At 43.1% G+C, this 25896-nt stretch overlaps 1 protein-coding gene across 2 annotated transcripts in view; it reads right to left on the minus strand.

Annotated features, from left to right (window-relative positions):
* Kiaa1549 (KIAA1549 ortholog) overlaps nt 1-25896 on the minus strand; it is a 157033-nt gene that overhangs the window by 58839 nt on the left and 72298 nt on the right. For both annotated transcript variants that reach the window (XM_029558836.1, XM_029558835.1), the window contains exons 5-10: nt 17029-17156; nt 14244-14427; nt 12532-12591; nt 11335-11483; nt 6373-6550; nt 2054-2238 (exon numbers count right to left, since the gene is read on the minus strand). In XM_029558836.1, coding sequence (XP_029414696.1) covers nt 2054-2238; nt 6373-6550; nt 11335-11483; nt 12532-12591; nt 14244-14427; nt 17029-17156 — 884 coding nt within the window. The remainder of the gene's footprint in view (nt 1-2053; nt 2239-6372; nt 6551-11334; nt 11484-12531; nt 12592-14243; nt 14428-17028; nt 17157-25896) is intronic.

Here is a 25896-nt window from a genome sequence, read left to right on the forward strand (position 1 = left end):
TTTGCAATATTTATGTTTTCTTGTTTAGTTTTTTTTTATTTGGGGGTGTGCATATGTGTGTGCTGTTTGGCAGATGCATGCTCACATGTGTGTGAAGCTGATGTTGGGTGCCTTCCTCAACTACCATGCTTACCCTGTTTCAAAGTGAGTTCTGGGTGTCTGAACTTTGGGTCTCATGCTTGCGTGGCAACTGTTTTATTCACTGAACCATTACCCCAGCCTCTGCTGGGGTTTTTTTTGAGACAGCATCTCACTATATAGCTCCAGCTGGCCTTGAATTTGTGAGCCTCCAGCCTTTACTGCCCAAGTTCTGGGACTACAAGGCATGCACCTCAGGCCAGAATAAGACCCAGAATATTTTTTAGCCCACCTGAATAAAATCAGGCTACCATGGCAACCTTCTATTCCTTGCTCTTTTGCCTTTTGTTTACTTAGTCTTACCAAACTTCAGATAGACTGACTCTTCCAAGTAGGAAAGACTCTATACAGAGAGCATGCACTAATGGATACGGCACACGGACTAAGCACACTGGCTGAAATGCATGCTGGGTCAATGTCTACGGCTCTGACATCTCTAGAATTCTGGCATGTTTTTTTGGTCACACCAGGTGAGCTGCCAGACATTGACCCAAAGTCAATTTCTTTACTATGAAACCTGATGTGACAATATTACAAAAACTCTGAAACATACAAGTGAAAGAAAATTGCTGTTTCTACAAAAGCTAATGCTTTGGAAAGACACCTGAAAACTGGGGTGCTAAAAACTGCTATCAAATTAGGTGTAGGCAAATCAACATTTTAAAAAAGGGGAGGGGGCTGGAGAGATGGCTCAGTGGCTAACAGCACTGGTTATTCTTACAGAGGACCTGAGTTCAAATCCCAGCACCCACATGGTGGCTAACAACCGACCATAACCCAGTTCCAGGAGATTCTGGAATCGCCTTCTTCTGCCTCCGTGGGCATTGCACAACATGGGTGCACTTATACACATGCAGGCATAACACTTATATACATAAAATAAAAATAAATTTAAAAAAAACATAAGAGTAGGGTGGGGTGGGGTGGAGTGGGGAGTGGAAACATTGAAAAAAAAAGTAGAAAATTGTGTACTGAGATTTCTTTGTTATTTAAAGAAAACCAAACTCAGGGCTAGAGAGATGGCTCTGTGGTTAAGAGGACTGGCTGCTCTTGGAGAGGACCCAGGTTCGATTCCTGGCATCCACATAGCAGCTAACAACTATCCCATAAGGCCAATTCCAGGGGAATCCAATACCCTCTTCTAACCTCTATAGGCAATGCATGACACAGGTGTACTTACATACATGCAAATGATATACTCATGCTCATAAAATAAAAATAATAAATAAAATAACATTTTTTAAAAAAAGAAAACCAAGGGTCTGAGAAGATGGCTCAGTGTTTAAGAACACTGGCTGCTCTTGCAGAGGACCCAGGTTTGGTTCCCAGCACCTACATGGCAGCTAACAATTGCCCCTCACTCCAGTTCCAGGTTATCTGACACCTTCTTCTGGCCTCCATGGGCACTGCATGCCATGGTGCACTTACATACATATAGACAAAATACTCATATACATAAAGTAAAAATAAAAGTATTTTTAAAAAACTTTTAAATGATTAAATGCTCTTGATTAAGTGGATAGGGAGGGTCCCGACATGGACAGAAAAGTAAAGCAGCCATCTGGTAGATCTGCACAAAAGAAAGAGCCACAGATCCGGGGCAACCTGCGTGGCCACTGCTCCCTAAAAGCAGCCTGGTGAGACAGGCAGAACTCATGCACAGCATGTAACAATCTCCTGAGCCTCTCAAAAAAGAAAATTACAGTGGGTCCCAGAGCCCACTTTGCATCTAAGTGTTCTTACAGCTCGTGTTCCCAGAATGTATCCCCTAGGACAGAGAACCAGGGTTATGGCAAGCAGACATATAGACAAAGGACCCTGCCATTAGACCCAGAACATTCTTTGAGTGGCCTGTCTTACAGCATCAAGGGCCTCGAATTTGTCTCTGCTACCCTGGTGTGGGAAGGGTACTTACCTTCTGCCGCTGCTGTATGTTGGCCACCGTGTCAGGCTGAAAGTCCAGCTTGTCCGTGCGGCAGAGCTTCCAGTAGAGGATGACAACAATCACTGTCACCACCAGCACTGGGATGAGCACACCAACAACGACCCACAGGTTGCTGCTCTGGGACTCCGGGGACGGCCTCTTCACCCTGTCCACAGCTATAGACAAGAAAGAAAGGCTGTCAGTACCACGCTCCTCACTCATTTCCTAAAGGGAATGAGCCTTCTCCCGAGAAACTCACAAGACTGCCATTTCAGCCGAAGGCAAGAATGTGGGTTACAATATCTCAAGGACAGGAAAGATGACCAGGCAAATGAGCACATTAGGGACCAGAAAGACACATATGATGTGTCTGAAGGCACATGGCTAATGGAATAGCAAAGCTCAGTGGACTCTAGTCTCTTGGCTTCTAGTTTATTCCTCCCACCCCATTATATTTCCATACCAAAATTAGTTCCATACAACCTTGTTCAAAGTGGTTCTCCTCAAATGCTACATGTCCACGTGGTTATGGCCATTTCACCCAACAGAGTGGAAATCACATCCTCCTGGTCTCTAGAGAGACTAAGAGCTAGAACTCAGAGACCTAGGAAGAAACCCTTCCCCTTCCCACTCCCTCTCCCCTGTCTATCCACAAATGTGTACAAGGGTACCAGTTACCATTCTAAAGGAAGGACATGCCAACAAACAAGGGAAAACTACCAAGGAAACGAACCCTAAATAATGGTATCTGTCACTTGCAGTATCAACTAACGGAAACAGTTCATGACCTACAACAAGGCCAACTGGCCATTTCCACCTCAGCACCTGAGAACATGAAAAGGATGTTCACAGTGGTATTAGTTACAGGAGCCAACGGGGGACAACCCCCAATCCATCAGCAGGTGAATGGACAAATGAAAAGTGGTACATCCACATGGCACAGTACTAATCAGCTTTTAGAAGGGAAAGGAGATATTGTACAGATGGCTCAGAAGGTCAGAGTGCTTGCTGCATACACATGAGGACCTGAGAAAAATCCCTAATACTCATGTAAAAGTGGGGCAATAGCCACACTCATGCCTGTAACCCCAGCACTGTGTGGGACAGAGAGGAGGATCCCTGAGGCTTGCAGTTCATTTTGCATAAGAAGAAGCAGTGACAGTTCAGTGGAGGAGCTGAGGGAACTGATGGTCTTCTTAGTTACAATCTAGGAAAACCCTGGAGAGGTAGGTCCTCAAGGCTCCTGGACTGGCTCTGGTGTGAACTGATGCTTCCTTCTTTGATCAACCCTGAAATCCCAAGACGGTCATCCACAGGGCCTTCAGCATGAAACCAGGGAAGGAGAGGTGTAGGATGAGATGAAAGGAGTCCTGGGATAAGGTGACTCAAGTTAGAACACTTCATAGACAAGGAAGGACAGGAAGACCAGGGGAAAGGTTAAGTACACCTTTAATGAACCAAGAGTCAAGTACACTTTGCTAAGGGAAGGTGGGCAGATGGAAAGGCCTGACTGCCCTGTGTCTTGTCCTCTGTGGCTTTTATTGAGGGATAAAGTGGACAGGGTAACAGGTCTCCAGGTGTGAAAACGGGGCCCCATGTGTGTGGAAATCAAGCTCTGATTTTTCAGGATCTTGTGCATGTGTGCTCAATATGGAAAGCTCTGCCAGAAGAGTAAGGTAGACACCTGCACTGTGTGGAATGTGAGCGTTAGCCAGGGTCCAGAAGCCCTACTTTGCCAATACAGGCCTAAGTCCACCTGAAAGGGTCACAGAGCGGTTATCGGTACTTTCTGGGGGTCGCAGGTCACATGTATGGTCCAAATTAGGATGTGTGTTTTAGGTAGGGGAAAATAGCAGACCACATTTTATTGTTGTCAGTTTACCTGTTCTGTCCTTTGAGGCTGAGGGTAAAGTATTTAACCACATTTTATCACCTTTGGTTTCTCTTTTAGCTTTGTAGTCTGTGGGAAACTACACAGGAATTTCTCATTATTTAAGAAAAAGCCAGCACTGGTTGATCTTTTTTTTTTTTTTTTTTTTTTTTTTTGAGACAGGGTGCCCCGGTAGCCCCAGCTGTCCTGGAGCTCACTGTGTAGACCAAGCTGGCCTAACTCACAAAGATACGCCTGCCTCTGCCTCCCAAGTGCTGGGATTAAAGGCGTGCGCTACCACGCCCAGCACTGGTTGATTTTTTAACTTGTGGACAGTGACAAGCACTTGGAAGAGAGTATCTGGAAAAATGTACCTCCATCATTCCCTAACTCCCTGTGTACCACAACAAAAGATGCCCAGATCCATTGAAATTAACCTTGTTTAAAAAATGGAGGGAGGCTGATTGTGGGCATACACCTACAGGCTACACTGAAGAGATGGAGGCACGAGGATCACAAGTTCGAGACCAGCCTGGGCTACACCTTAGGGCTGGAGAGATGGCTCAGCAGTTAACAGTATGTATTGCTTTTCCAGAGGACCCATGTTCCATTCCCAGTACCCACATCAGGCAGCATACAACTGCCTGTAACTCTAGCTCCAGGGGATCTGAGGGCACTGTACACACATGTACAAATCCATACGCATATATACATAATTAAAATATATAATATAATATAATTAAATATAATTAAAACACCTCTCCCACCATTATCCCTGGAACTCTGGAAGCACTGATTTTTAAAAATATTTTATTATTTTTATTTTATGTATATGAGTATATTGCCTGCATGTGTGTAAGTGCACCCGTGTTGTGCAGTGCCTGTAGAGGACAGACGAGGGCACTGAATTTCCCCTGGAACTGGAATTATGGATGGTTGTCAGCCGCCATGTGAGTGTTGGGAATCAAACCCAGGTCCTCTGCAAAAGTAGTCAGTACTCTTAACCACTGAGCCATCTCTCCAGCCCCCAGAAGCACTGATTAAACAGAACACACTAACATGCAGATATTTCAAGCACACTGACACAGCCTACCCAAAATTATCACTTAAACCATCCATCATCTTCTATCAGATGAAGGATGTGTACCCAGTAACCCTCACCCAGGTTAGTCTCTAGGGACAAGAACAGATTTCACCAAGAGTCTTTCACTTCCAAGGATTAATTTCAACACTATCTTTTAAAACTGCACTATTGGACTGGAGAGAAGGCTCAGTGATTAAGAGTACTGGCTGCTCTTGCCAAAGACCACCAAGGTTCCGTTCCCAGCACCCACATCACACTAACAACCATCTGTAACTCCAGTGCCAGGGGAATCCAATGCCCTCTTCTGGTCTCCACTAGCACTACACACATGAGTATACTTACATACATGCAGACAAAAAACTCATATACATAAAATAAAAATAAACTTGAAAAAAATAAAAATTCAAAAAAATTTTAAGCTTAAATAAAACAGCAGACTGATCTGAAAAGTCATATTTAGAGAAATAAGATTTTCTGTGCCCCTCCTTTTTCTTCATTTTAAGTATCTACCCAAAATCTGAGAGCTGGAAAAGAGGTACTAACTGCAGTCACTGCCAAGGGGCAGGGCCAAGTGCCTTCCAACAATAAGAAATATCAAATGCCTCTTTCTAACTGGTTGAGCCATGTGAGGCAAGGGTAGGAGAGGAACAGGACTGAAGAGGGTAGGGATCAAGGCTGCCTTTGTGTTAGGAGATCCTGGAGAAGCCAATCCACTTGGAGTGTGCCTCCTGGCTTCCTGAGTGACTTGCTATCCCCAGCAAGAGTGTGACAGGGAAGATTTTGGAAGAAAAATAGAACAGGCACAATATTTTACCTAAGGCAAAGCTTTTAAAAGGAAATAGTATAGGGATGAAGGGGAAAATATTAGTGTTGATTTAAGGTTTTATGACCCAGTATAAACCCTAGACTATGAGATGCAAAGTAGGAAAAACAGTAGCAATGGCCATGGTCATAGAGGTAGAAATCCACAACAACGAAGCCAGTGAGATGGTTCAGCCAAAAAATGCCTGCCATACACACCTGACGATCTGAATTCAATTCCCAGAATCCATGTAAGTGGGAGAAAAGATTAGATCCCACAAAGTTGTCCTCTGACCTCCAATCATGCATATGGCACATTTGCATTGTGCATGTACATGCACGCATGCACACACACAGAGTGATAATAAATCACTTTATTAAAAGGTCTCAGCAAATGAACATTAACAACTGGCACCTTCCATAAGCATCACTTCAGGACAAGGTTTCAAGATAAAAACTATCATACATCAGAATGCTGTAAATTCAGAGCTCACTATCAAAACACAAGTGGATTTGGACCCAGCACAGCCAACAGGCTAGAAGTCTTAGACTTACGCTGGGCAATGGTGCCTTGAATTCGGTAACCCAAGATGATGGCTGCTCTCTGAAGGTCTATCCTGTTGATCAGATCTGAAGACTTGACTGCACTGAGTCTCTCTCCATCTTGATTTTCCACAAAGTAGATGAGCTGCACAGGGTTGTCATCTCCCTCCAGCCTGGACACGTTCACCACCTGAGAGAGTACAGAAGCCATCAATGCGGAGGAAGTTCGCATGTCCAGATGCCCCTCCTTGGGCCACTTGGTCCCGAATAAGACTGGGATTAGTTCCAGCCCTCTTAAGAAGCTCCTTACTCCACCCAAAGCCCCAGAATCACCACAGTGCTCTCTGAAAGACAGTTAAAATGAGAGTTCTTCTGGGCAGAATAGAATTGCACTTTGTGTTATTCAACATTTCTGAAACAAAGGAGCCAGTGGGATACACAGGGCATAAGGACCGGCATGGCCAGGCAGTCTGGAATCATTGTTGACAACCTCCAACAAACCCACTATGTCTTGGGAGGGTGCTGCTGTACCCTGACTATGAATAGTTCTACCTAATTTCTTCCTGAGAGCACTTCTTGCTCTCAACCTTGGCATTACTGATGTTTGACCTCTGACATAGGTGACAATAGATAGTTAGCATCGTCCCTGTGCCCTGTCCACCAGATGCCAGTACCAACTTTGTCTCCCTGTGCTACCTACTGTGATAATCAAAAAATCTCCAGACAAGCTAAATGCCTTATATATGTATGATCTTATTTGTCACCTAGAATTTACCTCTCTGTGCTTCCAAATCTTGTACATTTAGTGTATCTCATTAATATGACATTTTGCTTCATTGCATTATGCTGTTTCTCTTAATAACATGCAACCACTTTATTGCCCTTTAGACATCAGCCAAACACTGTGCTGACATCTTGAGAAATGCTCAACAGGCCCTTTATTTTGCATGTGCAATTTGAATTTTTGGTTTGTACAGTTGTCATTAGTGAAACACGGCTGTTACTTCTCTCTCCAGGAGGATAAGGATGGGTTGGTGACGTGCCCCCTTGCTCTGGGCACAGCATCTGGACTCCTCCTTTACCTCAGGAAACTTCCAGCAAATCAATCATTTCATGACTTCACTGGGAACTTCTTCATCCAGACCATGTCCAAAGATCCTTTTTTAAAAAAAAAATTTATTGCCTGTGTGTGCACCTGTGTCATGCAATGCCCACGGAGGTCAGGAGAGAGTGTCAGAATTCCCTTGGAGTTACAGACAGTTGTTATTCACCATGTGGGTGCTGGGATTTGAACCAGGGTCCTCTGCAAGAGCAGCCAGTGCCCTTAACTGCTGAGCCATTTCTCCAGCTCCCAAAGATCCTTAATAACATGGGTCCAGACTCTGAACCCCTAAGAACATTCCATGTACTCTGTCTGAGCACTAGTACACTGTCAGGGCTCATATGTCCTGTCCTCTGTTTGCTGCTGAGGCCAGTTTCCTAACCACATCTGTGCTTCCAAACCACTTGCTCCCTCCCTCCTGACTGTACTGTAGGGGATAATTTTTATTAGCCTGTTGAATGGGGTATATCAAAGGGCAAGAAAACCAAGAAGACTGTTATCTGCTTTCTTTCTACCGCTACCTTTTCTATTGAAAAGTCTGGTAATTTTTTTATTTTTTTATTTTTTTGAGACAGGGTCTCCCTGTAGCCCCAGCTGTCCTGGAACTCACTATGTAGACCAGGCTGGCCTTGAACTCACAGAGATCTGCCTGCCTCTGCCTCCCAAGTGCTGGGACTACAGGCATGTGCCACCACGCCCAGCTTATTTTTATTTTTTAATATTTTATTTCTTATTTTTATTTTATGTGATTGCATGTATTGTCAGTATAAGCGCACCCGTGTCGTGCAACGGCAATGGAGGAGAGAAGAGGCTGTCGGATCCCCTGGAACTGGAGTTACAGACAGTTGTTAGCTGTCATACGGGTGCTGGGCTTCAAACCCTGGTCTTCTGCAAGAACAGTCAGTGTTCTTAGCCGCTGAGCCATCTCTCCAGCCTATGTCTGGCAAATTTAGGAAGTATAACTACTTCTCAGGTATCTAACAATAGCTACTTTGACTAAAGACTCTCCAAGTTTTCCAGTCTGAAGGCAGCAGTCAGAACGTCTACTTCCATCCAGCATCCTCACTGAGTAACGGCTAATCAGATTTGTATCGGGAGCTACAATATGCAAGGAATCAGAAAGTCACCACTTCAAGTGAGGCTTCGATTTCATTTAAAAATTAGTTTCTGACATTTATAGACATGATATAGCCCATTGAAGAAAAATTGAGAAACATATAACAAAGTATAAAAGAAAAAAAATGAAAATCTCAACATTCAATGAATTCAAGAAAACCTTTCTACAAAGGTTGGTTTAGTTCCTTCCATTCTGCTCCCCATGAATTCTGTATTAACAAGACTGTACTGCATGTTTCTTTTTATAGCCTATTCCTACTAGAGCATCTTCCTTTATTACTAATTAAAATTTTTTTTGATTTATTACATTTTATGTCTATGAGTGTTTTGCCTGCAAGTGTGTAAGTTAAGGGCTCCTGTGCTGTGCAATACTCATGGAGGCCAGAAGAAGGTGTTGGATCTCCTGGAACTGGAGTTACAGACAGTTGTTAGCTGTTATGTGGGTGCTGGGAACCAAACCCAGGTCCTCTGCAAGAGCAGCCAGTGCTCTTAACCACTGAGCCATCTCTCTAGCCCCTATATTACTAATTTTTTAAATGGCTGTATAGTATTCCAATATATAAAGATTTACTGTCTATTCACTTCCTAATTGCTGGACGGTTAGGTTGGTTCAATATTTTCTTTTCTCTTTTATTCAATTTTTGTTTGTTTGTTTTTTGTTTTGAAACAGGGTCTCCCTATAGTCCTAGCTGGCCTGGAACTCACTATGTAGAATAGGCTGGCCTTAACCACAATCCACCTGCCTGTCTCTCAAATGCTAGGATTAAAGGCGTGCACCACCATGCCCTGCTCTTTTATTAATTAAAAACTATCTTTTATTTACTCAGAGTCAGCACTCAGGAAGCAGAAGCAGGAATCTCTGTGAGATCAAGGCCAGCCTGATCTACATAGAGAGTTCCAGGTTAGCCAAGGCTACATAGTGAGACCCTGTCTCAAAAAAAAAAAAAGAAAAGAAAAAGAAAAGAAAAAAATAAAATATTTTATTGATTCTTTGAGTGTTTCATACAATGTATTATGATTATATTCAGAACCCTCCATCCCTCATCTCAGCTCCCACCCTACAACCCTCTCCCAACTTCATGTTCTCTAATTTTTTTAAGGCCTATGGAATCTAATTTGTGTTCCCCAAATGCTCTGGGTGTGCAACCAATCCTTGGAGTCTGGTCAACCTACCAGGCATCACACCCTTAAAGAAAACTGACTCTCCCTCTCCCAGCAGCTATCAATTGCCTCTTTTATTAATTTTTATTACGTTTATTTGTGTGTGTGTGCACGTGTGCGTGCATGCGTGTGTGCGTGCGTGTGTGTGTGTGTGTGTGTGTGTGTGTGTGTGTGTGTGTTCCCATTCCGCAGCATACATGTGGAAGTCAGAGGACAACTTACGGGACCCAGTTCCCTCCTTCCACCATGTGGGTCCTGGGGGTGAATTTCAGGTCATCAAACTGGAGCAAGCACATTTACCCACTAAGCCATCTCGCCAGCCTTGAACGCTTTATCATTTGTACTTTTGTACACAACATCTATTGCACACTACATGTGAATGTTTGGTCACACTAAGGAGGACTAAAAACAGAGTGTAGTCTATAAGCAATCTGTCACGTGGCATCAGCTTGGAATAGCTTGATTAACTTGCACAGGTGTGATATTCCTGCCTTAGGCAGCTTGTGCATCCAATCTTATTATCCAGTTTCATAATGCTCTATATCTGCTTTATGCACACACTCAGCCCTTCTGCTGTATGAAGTTACAGGCTACTAAATAAGGCAAAGCCTTATTTAATCATTCATTTTCATTTCCTTTATTTATGCTTATTTGTTTGATGATTACTCTCTACTGGTTTTTAAAAAAAATAGTAATTTTTTAAACTTTTCTATTGTGACTACATCTGGCAAATGAACTATTTTAGAAACCTAAGAACCATGTTTCTGGGAGGAGGAATAGAGAAGGCTAAAACGGACACGTTCAGAGAAGGCGTTGGAGGACAAGGATGCCAACTGTAAGCAAAACTGGCACCCTTGACCCACCCAGTCACTTCCACATCTTGTTTTCAACACATCCCGCCTCCCACCCCTGCCCGCCAGCGACCCTTCGCTGATGAGTTTCACCCTAGTCTGGAGTTTCTGAAATGCTCTATGAGCTCCAATTTCTATGACCCTCCAAGTCAGTAGTTGGTAAAGGGAGGAATCCACATCATTCACAGGGAGACAGGAATAAGTAACAGCTCCCCCCAGCATTCTGTGAGTATGCACATTTTTAAATGGGTCACTTTTCAATTCAAACAAATCTGCCTTCTGTGGCCTGCCAGTTTATAGAGTGAAGATCTAGGGTAACAGGAGACAGCTTGGGTTGGCAGGATCCTGGTGGGGAAGATGAAATGTGTGAATAGAGAGCAGAATGCCCCTCTCTGTCTGAGTTCTCTCCCCATCAATGATTCCCTTTTAAGATGCAATCAGTGAGATCTTCCATTTCATAAAACAAGTTAAAGTGCTGGTAATTACTTTTTGAAAAGCAAAGCTTTATGATGATCCAGGAAGCCAGAAATAAGTCTTCTGCTATGTTCCTGGAGGTCAAGTGCTGGGTCAAGCAATTACCAAGGATTTGATCAGTATTTATCTGAACTCTAGTTGGCCTCAACGCTGCCATATTCAGTTACTACCTAATAGAGCAATCAAGTTCATATCACTATTTTCCCATGTGCATGAAAACAAGTTTCCAGTGAGCTTTTCCTCTGCTCTCTACCCTCCTTCAGTGAGTACCTGCACCACGCTGTTCCCAGCAGCCACAGTGGCTCGCCTCCACATGCGTCTCCTGGTGGGCACCTCACTGAGCAGCTGGGCCAGTTTGCGTTCCATCTCAGCAGGAAAAACTTCACTCTGGAGCTGCTTTTCCAGGACTCCCAGAAGGACTGCATTCAACAAGAAACAAGTCAGTGGAGGACAGGAAGGGGCACTCTCTAAGAAGATACTGAGGAGAGGAAACCAGGGAATAGGGTGAATGAGGGCCCTCAAAGTGGCCCCAGACCACAGCAGACTGGAGACCAAAATCCCAGCTCAGCACTGAAGCAGCTTGGAGCACAGATCACCCACCCAATATCAAACAAATATCAGTAGGCCTGCACTTATCTCAAAGCTTCTGGAGATAGTGGGAGTTCCTATCTAATCTAGGACTTGGATTCTAAGTCTAAAATCTGCCAGCCTCAAGTAATCTGTATCAAACAAGATTGTCTAAACAGATAATCAACTTATCAGCAAGGTGTGGGGTGGGGGAGGACAGCAAGTGCCTGAACTGGTTTCAACCCTCTCTGAGATTCAACCCTTGGAAAGTCAATCACTTTGAAGTCTGAAAAATGGGATCTATGTATCATGCAAAGCAGCAAACCCCACATAAGGTCTCAGAGCCCCATAAAAGGTGGGTATCTCTACTTAGTCACATTCTTTCCTCACACTGGTCACCGTGCTGTTTGCACACTAGGTAACTGTGACTGTTTAACTGTCTCTTAAGAGTTTGTGGACTAGGTTAGAAAACCTTGTTCTGAACTGTCCTCACTCTAAATACATGACCCTGTCTATGGCCATATCAGCTCACATGTGCCCGAGCTCATCTAAACACCTGACGAAGTCCCCAGGACTACCTTATTCATCCAAATAGCACTTTTAGGAAATAAAAAGATTCTTGCTTCAGAGCTTCCTCCTGTGCCAGGTCAGGGGACCACGGATTCCATTAGATGGTGCCCTGGACTTGATGTATGAATTTTAAAGAAGGTCAATCTTTTCTGTGCCATAACTCAGTGGGACACATTCCCACAGCCCAAATTGAATCACTTTCTCATTCATTCTTTGACAAGAATTTAAGGTACATCTTGTCCTGATTTTAGGAACCAGGAAGGGTGTGTCATTCTCAATATACCCTCCCTGCTCTTACAGTTCCCAAAACATTATATAAACTGAGCATACCTGTTCTAACCCAAGAGGACTTCAGTAATTGAGATACGTTGAGCTGAGGGTACTGGAAGGCTACAAAAAAACAAAGAGTTGGAGAAGAGAAATCTGTAAAAAACATGCCTTTACCAGTCAGAAAGACACATTCTGGGAGTACAGAGTAAATCAGAACACATCATCTTTCCTACACTACAGCACTCTAAATACAAGAGGGTGAATGACCATACTAGTGTGAAGACAGAGGGGTACCACATCTGAGCACTTTGTCTCAAGGAGAGAAGGGAATGAAAGGAAAGAGTTCCCCCAGTCCCATCACAGAGGCTGCTTCCCAGAGAGGTCACCTGCAAGTTCTCCTGGACTCTCCCAGCCATGCCTCAAGGCCAAGCGTCAGTTTGCTGGGGACAGTCTCCATGCATTCATGCTGCCCAGCACACTTATTACTTTAGCCATTAGTACATATATTGTGCATTAATCAAAACTATTATATATAAATAATAGCTTTATTTCTGGCCACTTATATAGATATTTTAAAGATTTATTTCATTTTTTAATCGTGTCTGTGTGTATCTGCATCTGGGTTTGTGCACGTGTGAGTAACCCACAGAGGCCAGAAAAGGTGTCAGAGCCCGTGGAGCTGGGGTTACAGGTGGCTGTGAACTACCAGATGTGGGTGTTGGGAACTGATCTCAGAGAGCAGAGCAGTATACACTCTTAACTGTGAGCCATTTCTCTAGCTCCCTACTTTTATATTTTACAGGTTAATCTTCTTAAGTCAATTAATAATATGTTGAAGAACATTAAAAATCATAATTTAGGCTATTTGGCCAGTCCATTCTAAAAAAGAACTTGATTTTTTTTTTTCCTGACTTCAATACTGGAAAGTGTTACTTTCTGATGTAAACATTTTCCCTTCCCCCTCAATTGCCAGGAAATCTGACTGCTTCAATCAGGTAGAAAGGTTCTGTCTTCATTTATTACATTTTTATATTTTTAAATTTATACATAGCAAAATTCACTATTGGGCGCATCCCATTTTATATGTTTGGGTAAATGCATAATTGCATAATAACCAAGTGATACAGTACTGTTTCATTCCCCAAATCGCCTAGTACCCTTTTGTCATCAAATGTCCTCCCACACCTTATCCCCAACAGTCACAGATCTGCTCTCCAACCCTACAGCTTTGTTTTCTCAGCCAGAATGCTTTTAATAGCACCCCTTTACTCTCAAAAGTGAACAGTAAAGGGAGGCACAGGGGCTGAGAAGGCCTCTGGAGACCCCCTGGCTGGAAACCGAGAAGTTCTGATTTCACCTGACTTCTATTCTGGAGTTCACTCAAGCATTCCCTTTGGAGAAAGAATTCCCAGTGAGACTACAGTGAAGGCCGGTACAGATCACAATACATTTGTTCAAACCCACACAGAGCCTGACACAGAGCCCTACCATAAGCTACAGATTCTGGGGGACACCTGTGTGTTAGAGTGTGTCTACTGGCTATAACCTATGGACCGCTCAAGCAGGGATGTGGAGATGGAGAAGCGGTACCTGTGAGAGAGCAAGAGCTCAGGAGAAATCTCCCATTCCACTGGATCCTGTTTATTATGAACCAAAAACTGCTCTAAAACAGTGTCTTTTTAAGGTTAAATGGATTTTTGAAAAAGCAGTCCACCCACAAAAATACCCACAGCCCTTCCCCTCATGCTTCCAAGGAGCTAGCCAGTACTCACGTTCTGCAATTTGTAGCACCGGATACCCGAGGTAGAAGCTGAACTCCACCACAGTCAGGTTCCGGAGCAGTTCGCTCACCTCTGACCCATTCAGAAATCCTTGCATGCCTTTGACAGCAAAGATGATGTTCACAGGGCCCCTCCGAGGAGCCACTCTCGAAGATCCAATGGTGACATTCACAATCTGCAAGCAGGAAATCAGAAGAAGCTTGTAGAATAAAATATTGAGATGAAAGCATAATTGCAATGTCTCTCACATGTTCTCTGATCAATATTTAAATTTTATTTATTTTTATTTTCTGTGGATGAGTATTTTGCCTGCATGTATATAAGTGTACCCATGCATGCAGTGCCCACAGAGGCCAGAAGAGAAAGCTGAATCCCCTGGAACCAGAGTTACAAATGGTTGCTAGCTACCATGTGGGTTCTGGGAACCAAACCCAGGTCTTCTGCAAGAGCAGCCAGTGCTCTTAACTGCTGAACCATCTCTCCGGCTCCTGATGAATTTTTTTAAAAGGGGATAAAGTGAAAGGGTGTTTTGTTTTTGTTTTCTAAGACAGGATCTCACTATGTTGCCCAGGTAGGCTTGGAAACCTCTAAACCTCCTGCCTTAGAGTGTTGGGATCACAGGTTAAGTGTCAAGAAGCATGACTAAAAAGAGCATAAAGTTTTTAAAGGAAGAGCGACCGTCTCTAACCTTGTTTCCTTTTTCCAGACTTCAAACACTCAGTTTACTGGGAATGTTTTTTACATTAAATGATGAATGAACACAAACATTTACAGTCCTTCCCCCCATCTGCCTCCTGCCCCAAATCTCACTGAAATAGCAGTAAGCTGAACAAAGTGGGTAAATCCACAACAGCACTGAGAATGGAAGAAGACCAGAAGTTCTGTCAAATGTCTGGAAGAGGGAGAAATGACAGGATCATCCTGAAATAAACCAGAACTGAGAGAAACAAAACCCAAAACACACACATAGGCACACCCAAGGCTCCCCAAGAGGGCCTAGGGAGTCCCCCTGGAGAGAGCCAAGGACCTGACACCAAAAGCCGTTTATAGAGCAGGAGTCAGTATAATTAATTAAGAGGCTGCTTGCTAAGAGCACAATTGACCGCCTTCCTCTTCTTTCTCTACCCAGGTCAATACAGGCACCAACAGCCCCTGGCACCTCAGAATAGCCCAGAGAACTGTCCTCTGAGGAAAATGAGACCCTCACTGAGGAGACCAAAGGCCTCTTGTGGGTTCAGACCCTCAGCAAGGAGGGTGGGAATGGCTAATTCCAGTGCACACCAGAGCATACAAGACACAAAGGGGAAAGAAAAGGAAAGGAAAGAGGCTGCACCATGGAAAACACTCAGTGGGCTCCATCCAGAGGAGCGCCTCCCCACCTTGACACAGGAGGGTGGGGCCAGTCTATCATTTCTCTCTGACCACAAGCTGTGCAGCTTGGTGCACCCACACACATTCTGCCCAGATGAATTCTCCCACCTGGAGACAGGGCTGACCCAGAAGGAACCTCCATGGCTGAAAGGGAAAGACAGGCCAACTGCCAAAATTAACCTAACCTCCATCCCTAACCACCAACCAACCACCTACCAACCAACCACCTCTAGAAACAAAACCACCTCTAGCACAAAAGCAAAGGACAAGATCAACTGCAGAGCGAACAACATGTAGGCATCACAGTGTAGGAAATGAAAGAACAAACATTAAATCCTGCAATTATCCTCAGAGACTCTGAAGCTGATGCCACATCAGAAAGACTTCAGTGAAAAAAGAGCAAAGACAATTGGGGGAAATGACCACTGAAAACTCTCAGTATGAGTAACATAACAGACAGAGCTGAAGGCAAAATTAGTGACTTGGAGAACAGAGATTGCAAGAATAGAGAATGAAAAGATAAGTACCACATGAGAGAAAATTAAGAAAGTGAATTCAGGCCCAGCATGGTGGTGCACACCTTTAATTCCAGAGGCAGGCACATCTCTGTGAGATTGAGCTCAGCCTGGTCTACATAGCGAGTTCTAGGCCAACTAAGGCTACAGGAAGACCTTGCCTCAATAAGACCAAAAAAAAAAAAAAAAAACCCAACAAAAAAAAAGAAAGTGACTTCACATTCACATTTCAGGAAGGAAACAAAGATTACAGGGGTAGGGGAGGATCACAAAACATCAGCAGTTCATATACAGTACATATGACACCAGTCCCTTGATCAAAAGTCTCCTCCATGTTTGACTGAGGCACTATATCCCATGTGCCCCTACCTCCCAACACAGATGGAGCATCCCTGTTGTGAAAACTAAAGCACTCCAACATCCAAAACCTTTGAAGCATGATGTTGATGCTTAGAAAAGTTTAGATTTTCCTATTTGCATGTTAGGGAAGCTCAACTAGTAAAGTCTATGCAGGCATTCCTAAATCTCACAGAAAAGCCTGTCATACGAAACAATTCTGGCACCAAGCCTTCCAGATCTGGAATACTCAACCTATAGAAAAAGGGAAGCATATTTAGGTGTTGCCCCACTGTCTGTTTAACTCAATATCATTCCCTGTCAGAACATTCTTGAGTTCCCTGCACAAGGCCATCTCTCTTCACCTCACTGTATCTGAACTCCCTGGTTTCCGGCTTCTCTGAAATCCCCAGCGATGCTCAGTTCACAAATGCTCTATGTAGAGCTGCCCTGCAAGAGGCCGGCTCCAGCCCACTTGAGCCGGGTTCCTCCAGGGGAGGGCATCTTCCTTTAAAGGGCAGAGCATCCTGCTCTGCATTCCGTGGCACTCTCACCTGCACAGTGAGGTTATATGTCCCCTGGTGTTTTCTCACTTCAAAGAGCGCTGTCATCAGGCCTTTCTCAATGCTCTGAGTGAAGTTGCAGAAGCCAGTGTCCACGCTTGGAGGTACAAACTGAAGTACTGAAAAAAAAGACAGCAACCACAGTCCATGAATGGGGTGTTGCTTAATGAATGAAAAGAGGAAAAACAGTATTGAGACAAACTATTTCATCCACAGCACATGAACCATGAGTTCCTTTAAAAAATATGTTATTATTTTTATTTATGTGTATGAGTGTATTGCCTGCATGTGTGTAAGTACACTCGTGTCATGCAATGCCCATGGAGGTCGGAAGAGGGTACTGAATCCCCTGGAACTGGAGTTATGGACAGTTGTTAGTTGCCATGTGGGCACTGGGAATCAAACCCAGGTCCTCTGCAAGAGCAGTCAGTACTCTTAACCAATGAGCCATCTATCCAGTCCCTCCCTCCCTCCCTCCCCCCTTCCTTCCTTCCATCTTTTTGAGATAGGGTCTCCCTGTAGCCCCAGCTGGCCTGGAACTCACTATGTAGACCAGGCTGGCCTTGTAAGTACACTCGTGTCATGCAATGCCCATGGAGGTCGGAAGAGGGTACTGAATCCCCTGGAACTGGAGTTATGGACAGTTGTTAGTTGCCATGTGGGCACTGGGAATCAAACCCAGGTCCTCTGCAAGAGCCACCAGTGCTCTTAACCGCTGAACCATCTCTCCATCCTCACATTATTTCCTTTTTAAAGATAATTTTTTCTCTTTTTTTTTCGGTCTTTTTGAGACAGGGTCTCCCTGCAGCCTCTTGGCCTCAATCTTGCAGCAATCCACCTGCCTCTGCCTCCCAAGTGTTGGGATTAAAGGTGTCCACCACCACGCCTGACTTTAAAGATCATCTTATATCCATACATGTACACAATGTGCCATGATCACATCGGAGTAACTGACATATCTGTCCCTAAGACATTTATTATTTCTTTGTGTTGGAAATATTCAAAATTACCTCTACTAGTGATTTTATGTTTTATGTGTATGAGTGTTTTGCCACATATATTTATGTGCACCCATGCGTGCGATGCCCACAGAGGCCAGAATAAGGTGTCAGATCCCCTGGAACTGGAGTTATGGACAGTTGCTAGCTGCTGGGAACCAAACCTGGGTCCTCTGCCTTTTGTTTTTGATATTTTACTTAACATATCATTCTCCAGTTCCATCTATATAAGCTAGGGGATTTGTTCTTTATGGCTGAATAATATTCCATTGTGCATTTATGCCATATTTCTTCATCCATCTGCTAATGAACACATGGGTTCATTGCATATCTTGCTTGTTGTGACTTCAGCTGCAGAAATTATGTGATCAGAACAAACAACAAACAGAAACAAAGAAACCAGGGCCATCGAGATAGCTGAGCAGTAAAAGCACTTGCTTGCCCCCATCCCTGATAATCTGAGTTTAATTGTAAGAAACCACATACTGGAAGGAGTAAACCGACTCCCACAAGTTGACCTGTGATCCCATGCATGTGGTGGCACTCATGTACCCACACATATACACATTACACTCAACAAATAGACACATAAAGAAGCAAAGAAATCCAAAACAAACAAATCATACAATGAAACTGCCTTTCTCTGCATCCTCATTAGCCTTGGCTAATTGTGTCTTTTTGATAAGTCACTGAGGTGAGGTGGTTCCTCACTATGGTTTTGATTTGCACTTCCCTGATTGGTGGTGGTGAGCACTTTTCCATAACCTTACTGTCCATTTGTATATCTTGCTTTGAAAAATGTCTATTCAGCTCATTTGCTCATTGTGTGGAGAGAGGGGGTGTGCACGTGTATATGTGTGCAAATGCATGTGTGTGCACACGCGTGTATAGGCAAGATGTCAACGTCAGATGCCTTTCTCAATTGCTCTTCACCTTATTTTTTGAGACATGGTCTCTCACTGAATCTGAAGCTTGCTGACTGAGCTCGACTGGCTGATGAGCAAGTCCCAGAGGTTCTCCTGTCTCAGCCTACCCAGTGCTAGGATTACAGGCACTTACTGCCATAGCCGGCTTTTACAATGAGAGCTGAGAATCAGATCGTCATGCAAGCACTTTACCTACTAAGCCACATCTCCAGCCTGCCCTTTTTTTTGGGGGGGCGTCTTTTTGAGATAGGGGCTCCCTGTAGGCCCAGCTGGCCTAGAACTCACTATGTAGACCAGGCTGACCTTGAATTCCCAGAAATCTGCCTGCCTCTGCTTCCGGTGTGCTAGGCATTAGACTGCCCTTTTTTTGGGGGGGGGGGGGGTCTGTTTTGAGATAGGGTCTCCCTGTAGCCCCAGCTGCCCTGGAACTCACTATGTAGACCAGGCTGCCCTTGAATTCCCAGAAATCTGCCTGCCTCTGCTTCCGGTGTGCTAGGCATTAGACGGCCCTTTTTTTTGGGGGGGCGTCTTTTTGAGATAGGGGCTCCCTGTAGGCCCAGCTGGCCTAGAACTCACTATGTAGACCAGGCTGCCCTTGAATTCCCAGAAATCTGCCTGCCTCTGCTTCCGGTGTGCTAGGCATTAGACGGCCCTTTTTTTTGGGGGGGCGTCTTTTTGAGATAGGGGCTCCCTGTAGGCCCAGCTGGCCTAGAACTCACTATGTAGACCAGGCTGCCCTTGAATTCCCAGAAATCTGCCTGCCTCTGCTTCCGGTGTGCTAGGCATTAGACTGCCCTTTTTTTTGGGGGGGCGTCTTTTTGAGATAGGGGCTCCCTGTAGGCCCAGCTGGCCTAGAACTCACTATGTAGACCAGGCTGGCCTTGAACTCACAGACATCTGCCTGCCTCTGCCTCTGGGATTAAAGGCGTGCGCCACCACACCCGGCTAGCCTGCCCATTTTTTTAAATTCATTTACTCGAGGGTTTGCTGCTTAGTTATTTATATATTCTGGAAATGAATTTTCTGTCAGATGAATGGTCTGCAAATATTCTCTCCCATTCTGCAAGCTGTCTCTTTTCTCTGTTGTTACTGTTGTTGTACAAAAGATTTTAGTTTTGTGTCAGCTCATTTATTGGTGTTTGCTTTTGGTGCCAGTACTTTTATGGGCCTATTCAAAATAATCTTTGCCTAGACCAATCTCCTAAAAGCAACTCGATGTCTCCTACTGGCTTTATAGTTTGAGATCTTACATTTTGGTCTCTAAATCTTTACAAGTTAGTTTCTGTTGTATGGTGAGAGATAGGGGTCTAGTTTCTTTCTCCTGCATAAAAATAGCCAGTTTTTCCAGTACTGTTTATTGAAGAGACTATACTTTCTCCAGTATATACACTTGTCAAAAATCAGTCCGACTATTTCTGGGTTCTCTAGAATGTTCTTTTGGCCTACGTGTCTGTTTTTATGCAGTACCATTAATATCACTTTGTAGACTATTTTGAAGTGGGCATTACAATGGCTCCAGCCTTCTTTTCCCTCTGGCTATCCTATTGGTCCTCTTTGTGGGTTTGTTTTTTGTTTTTGTTTTTGGTGTGTGTTGTGGCTTTTGGTTCCATACAAATTTTAGAAGCCCATTCTGTCTCATTTCTGCAAAGACTGTCACTAGTATTTTGATATGAGCTGCACCAATCTGCAGATCACTTTTGGTAATCTGGACATTTTTCCTTTTTCTGTCTTTCATTAATGCATCATAATTTGCTGTATAGCAGTCATTCACTTCCTTGGTTAAATTTACTCCTATTGGTAGTTTTTTTGGTAAGCCATTGTAACTGGGATTGCTTTCTTGACTTTTTTTTCTTAGTTTATTACTGATATATTAAAAAAGCTGATATGGTATCATGCAACCCCATTAAATCCATTCATTAGTTAAAATGGGTTTTTGGTGATGGCTTAAGATCTTTCTGTATAGGGCACTGGAGAGATGGCTTAGTGTTAAAAGCACTGGTTGCTCTTGCAGAGAACCTGGGTTCAGTTCCTAGCACCCACATGCTAATAACCACCTGTAACTCTAGTTCCAGGGGATTCAATGCCCTCTTCTGGACTTCGTGGGCATTGCATGCATATATGCACATATATATACGAGAGAGAGAGAGAGAGAGAGAGAGAGAGAGCAAAACAGTCATACACATAAGATTAAAAGTAATTAAAATAAAAGATCTTTCTATATATAAAATCTGGTTGTCTTCAAACAGGAATACTTTGACTTCCTCCTCCCCTGAGAACCTGACAGGGCTGGCTAAGACTTCCAATACTTTGCTGATATACGATGATGAAGACACTTATCTTTGTCTTCTTCTTGATCTTAAAGGAAACAGCTGCAGCTGTTCCTCATTGGCCACAGGTATTTTGTACACAGCCTTTACTGTGTTGAGGTAAATTACTTATATAATCAATTTTTTGAGGGTTATCATAAAAGGATGTTGAATTTTTTAAGAATTTACTTTTAGTTCATGTGTATGAGTGTTTTGTTTATATATTTATTTTTATGTGTATGACTGTTATGCTTGCATGTGTGTAAGTGCACCTGTGTCATGTAGTGCCTGTGGAGGTCAGAAGAGGGGGGTCAGATTCCCCTGGAACTGGAGTTACAGCTGGGATTCAAACCCTGGGCCTTCTGCAAGAACAGCCAGTGCTCTTAACTACTGAGCCATGTCTCCAGCCCCCTGTACGAGTGTTTTATCTGCATGCATGTAAGTACACAAGGTGTGTGCCTGGTGCCTATGGTGCCAGAAGAGGGCATCAGATCCCCTGGAACTGGAGTTAAGGGTGGGTGCTAGCCACTATGTGAGTGCTGGGAATAGAACCCAGGTCCTCTGGAAGAGTGATAAGTGCTCTTAACTGCTGAGCAGCTCTCCAAGCCCACGGTATTGAATTTTTATCAAACACCTTTTTGCATCTGTTGAATGATCATGCTTTTTGACCTTCATTTTGTTAATGTGGTCATATTGTTCATTAATTTGCATAGATTCAACCATCATACTTGATCATGGTATATAATATTTTGTGAGCTATTGGATTTGATTCACTGGTATTTTACTGAGAATTTTTACACCTATATTCATCTGAAATATTGGTCTTGTGGTTCTTCTTTTTTGCTGTGTCTTTGACTGATTTTGCTTTCAGTGTAATGTAGCCTCATAAATTGTGTTCAGAAGGGTTTCGTCCCTTATCAACACTCTGTAGCAATCTGAGAACTGCCATTAGTTCTTTGAAGGCTTTGTAAAGCAACAGAGAAGCCAGCCAGTCCTAGGCTTCTGGTAAGTCTCCTGTTACCAGTGATTTAACCTTATTACCTGCTAGTGGCTTGTCTGGGTTTTCTATATAGTCGTGGTTCAATCTTGGTAGGTGATAAATATCAAGAAACACGTCTGTTTCTTCTGGGCTTTCCAATTTGTTCACTCATATAGTCCCCAGTAGTATTTTGGATTTCTACGGCATCAGTTGTAATGTCTCCCTCATCTCTGATCATTTGGAGTCCCTTTGCCTTTTTCTTCCTCACTTCTTGGCTAGTATCATTAAAGACTTGTCAGTCTTGTTTATCTTTTCAAAAAAGCAGCTCTTCATCTCATTGATCTTCTGTGCGTGTGCGTATTCCACTAACTCCTGCCATAATCTTTATTTTGTTCCTTCTACTAAGTTGAATTTGATTGCTTTTTGCTTTTCTAATTCCTTGGGTTGTGTCATTAGATTAATTTAAGGAAAGTGGGTATGGGCCGCCTTCTTAGTGCTGCTTTTGTTATATCCATAGGTTTAGGTACATTGTGTCTTCATTTGTCACAAGAAATTTTTAAATTTCCTTTTTGATTACTTCATGAATCCACTGGTTAAGCAAGAGAATATTGTTTAGTTTACATGCTTTTGTAGAATTTCCAAAACTGCTCTTATTGATTTCCAGTTTGATTCCATTGTGGTCAGAGAAGATGCACACTATATTTCAAGTTCTAAAAATTTATTGAGGCTTCTTTTGTGGCAGAACATGTGGTCTCTCCTGCAGGATATCCCAAGTGACAACAGGTGTATTCTGAAGCACTTTGAGGAAATGTTCGGTTTTGGTTTTTGTTGGTCTCTGGTTTTTTGGTTGTTTTGTTTGTTTGTTTGTTTTTTGACAGGGTCTCCCTAGTCTTAGCCCACTTGGAAATCACTGTGTGGACCAGGCTTGCCTCAGTCTCATAGAGATCAGCCTGCCTCTGCATCCCCAGGGCTGGGATTAAAGGTGTGTGCCACTGTGCCCAGATGATGAAATGTTCTGTGAATGTCTAGTAGGTATCTGTTTTATACTATAGTTTAACTCCAATGTTTGTTTGGGGTTTTCTTGTTTTTTGGTCTGAATGATCGTTCCCTGATGAAGATGGATTTTTGATATTCATACTGTTTTTGGATTAGAATCTGTCTTTCCTTTGAGATTTTTAAATACATTTAATTACATTTTTATTTGTTTTATGTGCATGTCTGAAGAAAAAAAAAAAACTTGCAGACGTCAGCTTTTTCTGCCACAGCATCCCAAGATCAAATTTAGGTGGTCAGGCTGGACAGCGGACACCTTACCTGCTAGGCGATCTCACTAGCCCCCCTTGCCCACGCAATATTTGTCTTATATGACTGGGTGCTCCAGCACTGAATGTGTATACGTTTGCAGCTGTTATTTCTTTTTATTGAATTGACTCCTTTATCATTCTGTAGTGACCGTTTTGTCTCTTTTTACAGTTTTATCTTGTATAAGCATAGCTATTTCTATTCACTTTGGGTTTCCCTTTACATAGTAAACCTTTTTGTCATCTCTTCACTTTCAGCCTATATGTGTCTTTACTGGTGAAGTGAATGTCTTGTAGGCAAGAAACTAGGTCTTGCTTTTTGTTCATTTGTTGTTTTGTTTTATACATTTTGTTGGTTTATATCTTTTAACTGGGAGGTTTAATCCATTTACATTTGAGGTTACTGCTGATAAGCAAAGACATAGTCCTGTCATTTTCTTAAATTATTTTTTAATGCCCTTTTCCTTCTTTCTTCCTCTCTTACTGCTCATCTTTGTGATCTGTTGGCTGTGTTGATAAGGTTTGATTTATTCTTTCTCTTTTATGTATCTTTTCTACTAGTGAGTTTCATGCTTTCGTGTGTTTTCACATTGGTGAATGTCACCCCCCCACACCTCCAGTGTAAGATTTCCTTAAGCATTTCTCGAAGGGACAGGCTAGTAATTATAATTCCCCCTTTTCCCAGTCTAAGATGATTTCTTTCATTTCTGAAGGACCGTTTTGCTAGGTATAGTATTCTTAGTTAGTAAGTTTGTATCTTTCACAACTGTTTCATCTCATTCTTTCTTGACCTATAAAGTTTCTGCCAAGAAGTCTGCAGGTAGTGCAATGAGAATTCTCTTACATGTGGCTTACACTTTTCTCTGTTTTTAGAATGCTCTTTCTGGACTATAATATGCCTTAGAGAGGTATCTTTTGGTGTTTAATTTATTATGGGTCCTTTCAGTTTCTTGAATCTAGATGTCCACATCTTTTCCAAGAGTTGGACTATTTACAGCAATTATTTCATTGCATAGACTTCTCCAGGCTTTTCTCTTGTCCTTTGGTACACCTATAACATGAATGGTTCCTCAATGGTGACCCATAAGTCTTCTCCCCCTCTTCTTCCTCTCCCTCCTCCCCTTCTCCCTCTCCTTTTTTTCCTTCCTTCCTAATTTCTTTCCTTTTCTCTTTCCTTATCTGAATTATTTCAAAAATCTTGTCTTCCAGCTCAGACATATTTTCTCCTGCCTGATGTATCTTGCTGGTGAGGGGCTCAACTATATTTTCTGTTTCACTGACTACATTCTTTAGTTCCATGATTTCTACTTGGTACACTCTTTATGGTATTTAACTTTTTGCCAAATTTCTCATGTATATCATAAATTGTCTTCTTGGACTATCTGTGTGTGCTTCCTTAAATCATTATTTTGTAATCTTTTTAAAAATATTTTATTTGTCATTTTTATTTTATGTGTATGAGTATTTTGTCTGGATGTATGTAAGTGCACCCATGTTGTACAATGCCCATGGAGGTCAGAAGAGGGCACTGGATCCCATGGAACTTGAGTTACTGATGGTTGTTAGCCACTATTGAAGGTTCTGGGAATGAAACCTGGATCCTTTGCAAAAGCAACCAGTGCTTTTAACCATTGAGATATTGTTCCAGTCCCTATTTTGTAATTCTTTTCCAGGCAATCCATCAATTTCTTTTTGTTTAGGGTCTATTGCTAGAGAGTTACTGTGTTCTCTTAGAGGTGCTGGGCTGCCTTGCTTTTCATCCCTCTTGTCTCCCTACATTGACATTTGTATGTCTACTGGATTCATTGCTTCTATCAATTTTACAGGATGACTTTCAAAATAAAGGACTTTCTCCTGGCCATGTGTGCTATGGTGTCAGCTGGAAAAGCTGCATTGGCTTTGGTTTCAGGTACAGTGCCTGTAACAATTCCTTCAGCTGTAATCAATATGGACTGTGTCTGCAAGTGTCCCACTGGCGTAGGCTGCAGAAGTTCTAAGAGTGCACCACCAACTCTGGGATAGAAGTCAGTTTCTACAGGTTGTTTAGAGACAAGACTACCCCAGTGCATCATGGTGAGTGCACAGCATTCCCAATTACTGGGCAGGGCAACTGTCAGGGTCTAAGGGTCCTACGGGAGGCAAAATGTTCTGGCAGGATGAGGGCTGTAAAGGTGACTTTACAGAGGTCTCTGGGGGCCAAGCTGCTGAGGGTGGGCTAACAAGGTGTTTCCTGGGGTTGAAAGCAGGTTGTCAGGATTGCTTGCTGCTTCTCAGAGACTCAATGGGCATAGCTTCTGAGACTGGGCTGCTCAACTCTTCTTAGGGTTACAGAACGTTGTACAGGGCTAC

This window comes from Nannospalax galili, unplaced genomic scaffold (genome assembly GCF_000622305.1).
Source record: "Nannospalax galili isolate Female #2095 unplaced genomic scaffold, S.galili_v1.0 scaffold307, whole genome shotgun sequence".
Taxonomy (NCBI): domain Eukaryota; kingdom Metazoa; phylum Chordata; class Mammalia; order Rodentia; family Spalacidae; genus Nannospalax; species Nannospalax galili.